Source organism: Rhagoletis pomonella, unplaced genomic scaffold (genome assembly GCF_013731165.1).
Source record: "Rhagoletis pomonella isolate Grant_MI unplaced genomic scaffold, Rhpom_1.0 Rhpom_scaffold_00006, whole genome shotgun sequence".
Lineage (NCBI taxonomy): Eukaryota > Metazoa > Arthropoda > Insecta > Diptera > Tephritidae > Rhagoletis > Rhagoletis pomonella.
The window spans coordinates 3,410,129-3,414,176 of record NW_023458560.1 but is presented as its reverse complement, the minus strand read 5'-3'; the positions used below and the strand labels follow the sequence as shown (position 1 = coordinate 3,414,176).

Sequence of the window (4,048 nt, the reverse complement as noted above, 5' to 3'; positions counted from 1 at the left end):
TAAAAAAATCCCACACTCTGTCAAAATGTACAAATCTATACAATTGTACAAATTGTGTGATCCCTGCTTAATGTAAGAAACCCTAAATGTTAATTTCTAATAAAAAAACTGTACATTGAAGTGAGCGAGCATTATTTTTATAAGAAATCTGTAGCCCCTTTCTTTAACTTTTCTCTACCAATTTTTTCTCTACTGGTAGAGAATATACGTCACTCTCTACTACTCATTAGCAGTAGAGAACAGGGCGGCGAATTCATATCTCAATTCGCCTTGGTAGAGAATTGTTATAGAAACGAGCTACTGTTTTTACAATAAAAATTCACTACAAAATATCTGTCCAGGTATTGTGTTCGATCCGCCTGCCAACCAGGTCAAGTAGCGCACAGTGGGCTGCCGCTGCTGCTACTGCTTTCACGCTTAATGCACAACTCCTGCTGCGAAAAATATGTACTATTTTCGCTTGACTGCCTAGTGCTCTGATAAATGCTTTTTTTTGTAGATTTTGTTGTGATTGTTGTAACTGACTCAGTGGCTGCCATCTCAACGTCCAGACACTTTGTTTTGAGTATTGCATCTACATCCGCATCAGCGTTAACTTCTCTGCTTATCTCAGCTTCTTCGGCATCCCTTACAAGTGCCATCTCGGTATTGGTGTCAACTTCCGTTTTCACCTCCGCATCTCCATCCTGATCTAAACTTAATTCGTTTTGCACAATTTGCAAACCTCCACTGGTTGAGGACTCGCGATCTGAAATGCTCGACGTAGAGCTGCGTGTAGATGGCGACTTCGATGCGGCTTTATGACTGCCAGACGCTGTGGCTTGAGACGATGTGAGCCCGACAGTTTCAGCTGCACCGCCAAGTGGCAGTTGTGTCACTTTACCCATAAAGGAACGTATCTCTTCAAAGTAGGACTCTTCTGTAGGATTATCGCAGTAGCCACCACGCCGTAGACCGCGTATGCGCTCGTTCATGCCCAAACCAAGCGACACAGCGTCACTTTCATGTTTCTTCAGATGACGATCCAGGTTCGTCTGCTGACCAAAGCAACGCTCGCAAATCTCACACTTGAAAGGCCGCTCTTTGTTGTGTATGTTGCGTACGTGACGCTGCAGGTTCGAGGATATGCTGAAGGAACGTTCACAGTATTTGCACTTGTACGGCTGCTCGCCGGTGTGCGTTCGTAGGTGGCGAGTTAGATTGGCGGATCGCGGAAAAACCTTGCCGCAGAACTTGCAAGTGTAGCGATCTTTGCTTTTGTACTGCGCCGCTGTGGCATTATTCATTGTGTTTGCCGTCAAACCGGCTCGTGACGTAGACGACGATTTCTTAGGGTTATGATGAACACCATCCGAAACAAGCGCTGTACGACTTCCTATACCTCCAGCAGTAAGTTGCTGCTGACGCGCATGACGATTTAACTGCTGCTGGTTGGCGTGTTGTTGCAAGTGTTTTGGTGTACCTTCTCCCCCACCACTGCTGCCACCGCCGGAATTCAGCGCCACTTTGCTAACGTTGGCGCCCATTAGCGGGTGAGTTAACGCATCAGCTAAACTGCTACGACCGCCTCCGCCGTCATAGTGGAATTCGAGTTGCGCATCGTTGGACGCGGATTGTTGTAGCTGTAACGAATTGGGCAGCATATCCTTTTGCAACGACGGCTGCAGAAAGGGGAAGGAACTCGCTGTTGGAGGACGAGGCAGCACGAACGGGTTACGGTAAGGCATTGGAATGGCCTTCGCCATCGCTTCCAGCAATGTTGGATGTAAGGCGGATGAGACAAATGGCAGTCGATCTGCTGATACTGCTGCGGCGGCGGCATTCAAGTGCAATGATTCAGTGAGGCGCAAGCAGGCCACGCCCAAATCCGACTTTTGTGTGCGCAAGCGTTGCTTTTGTTTGCTGCTTAGGCTTTCTAGATTAGCAGCTATCGTATTGTGACACAAAGATGGCAGATTGTTGTTATTAAGCTCCTTTTCGCAGTTGATATCCGCCGGCGACGAATCGCGTTGTACGCGGAAATTGAATGTGCGTGCGTTTTGGGACGGCGTGTGCCCACTAGGGCTATTATGACTACTAGGGGACGCATCGCTTTTGGGTGTGCTGTGGTAATTGGAACGACTGTTGTAGTTTGTGCCACTATATATCAGATTGCTATTCTCATCTTCTAGTGGAGAGGAGGCACCGCTTGCGCTGCAGCCGTCGTGCTTTTTGTGTGCTAGCCGTAAGTCGAGCGGTTGGTCGTAACTGCTGCAGCGTTTCCGAGTTTTTGCTTCTTTGTGGCTTTGACTTAAGGCGGATATTGTGAGTGATAGTGGTGACGTGCACGCTGCTGCAGATGAGGTCCGCGCCGCCGTCACCGACAGGTCATAAGGTACTTGTGATGCATAGGTAGTGGTGGGCACTAGGCCTAATAATGGATAGACGCACCCTTGCTTAGGGCTGGGCAGCATTTTTCTTGGTGAGTGATCCTTCTCTCTCATCACTAGCGTATTTCGTTTTGTAGCGAATTTGTTGCCAGCTTACAGGCAAAACGTATACATACCTTTGTAGGAATTACTCCAACTCATTACACTAATTGTTGGGCGTTAGGATGTGAAGCGCATGGATATTGTTGGAGTATCTCGAATATCAGAGTTGCTGAAATAAAATAAAGTGAGAAAAGAAAATATTTTTAGAATAATTTTTGGAAAAATGGCACTTTTTTCAGCTAATTTCAATAAACTGTAAATTAATTTGGCATGAAACAAAATACAGAGAAAAACACTTTGACTTTTCTCCTTCTGTAAACAAAATACATAATTAGAAATTGGAATGGAAAAACACCAGTTTACTTTTCGAACACATCCGGCCACTTCTATACACACAGGTCGGGTGTCAAAGAATATGCAAATAAAAAAGTAGTGAGCTATTTATTTACTTACACTTAACTGTATGAATAGGTGTGCAAATATTTAATTAGTCGAGGCTTCTAACATATCTACTGTGGGTCTGCGTAAATATAGAGACGAATTTAGTGGAATTAAAAACACTTTTATTAGATCTTCACATGTTAGCTATCGAAAAGTTTTGAGCTTTTCTTAGAAAACCTTTCGTTGAAAATGATAACTCGGCTAAACATCTGTTTCTTCTTATTATGGCAAACTATAACTCTGATATGTTAGAAAATTTAACAGGTGAAGTAATTAGCTTAATAATTAATTGGCTTTAAAATTTGACTATAAGGCATTCTAATGTCAGAAAATAAAGCGTGAAAGCTGTTTTATTACTTCACCTGTTTAGTGCGCCATGATATTAAGTATATATGTAATACTCCTATATTGACAATAACAACTAGTACTGTCCGAAAACGTTACAGTACAAATATATAAATAAACACGTACACATACGTTTATAAATACCATGCAAACCATTTTTACATAGTATGTATTCTAAATTGTAGAGAAAAGTTCCCGAAATCTTAACGAAATCTTTGGGAGTATCTCATTTCTGTAACGATTTTTTTACGAATCTTCAAAGAAAATTGTATGAAGTGGTTGACACGAACTCGTAAAAAAATTGCTGTAGGAAAAAAAAGAAAATTCTGAAAAAATCTGCTAGAAATTTTTCACATTGCAGCATTATTTTCATTCAGACTTTTAGGAATTCTTTAAAATTTCTCTACAATTAAGAATACGCTGAAAAAATGGTTTGCAGGGTCGTTTTGATTTCGGAATGCTTACACATTGAGAAGCAGGGATGCCTATTAAGGCTGAAAAAATTCCCCTATTTTCAATGGTATTCCCCCAAATTAACATTTAAATTTAAGGCACTTCACTCTCATTTCTGAGTATATTTCGTAAAGCATATCTATCATACATGTACATATATCGGGCATTCCTTGAAATCATATAAACTTAGGTCTCTTTTTATGCGGATTTGAATTTATTTATATATTTTTTCGCTGTAGCTGTTTTGCTTTTTTGAGTGTTTTTATTACTATCTTTCGGTGTGTATGAGACAATGCTTCTGATAAAAAATTTGTCTTTGTATTCCTACATAATTCATG

The 4,048-nt window shown here is 41.6% G+C and overlaps 1 protein-coding gene across 1 annotated transcript; it reads right to left on the bottom strand.

Annotated features, from left to right (window-relative positions):
• Nucleotides 1–371: 371 nt before the first annotated feature.
• On the bottom strand, nt 372–2,593 carry LOC118741598 (protein sister of odd and bowel). Its single transcript, XM_036473593.1, has one exon. It carries the CDS (start codon nt 2,481–2,483, stop codon nt 372–374), a length of 2,112 nt encoding a protein of 703 aa, XP_036329486.1. The 5' UTR covers nt 2,484–2,593.
• Between the last annotated feature and the right edge of the window lie 1,455 nt (nt 2,594–4,048).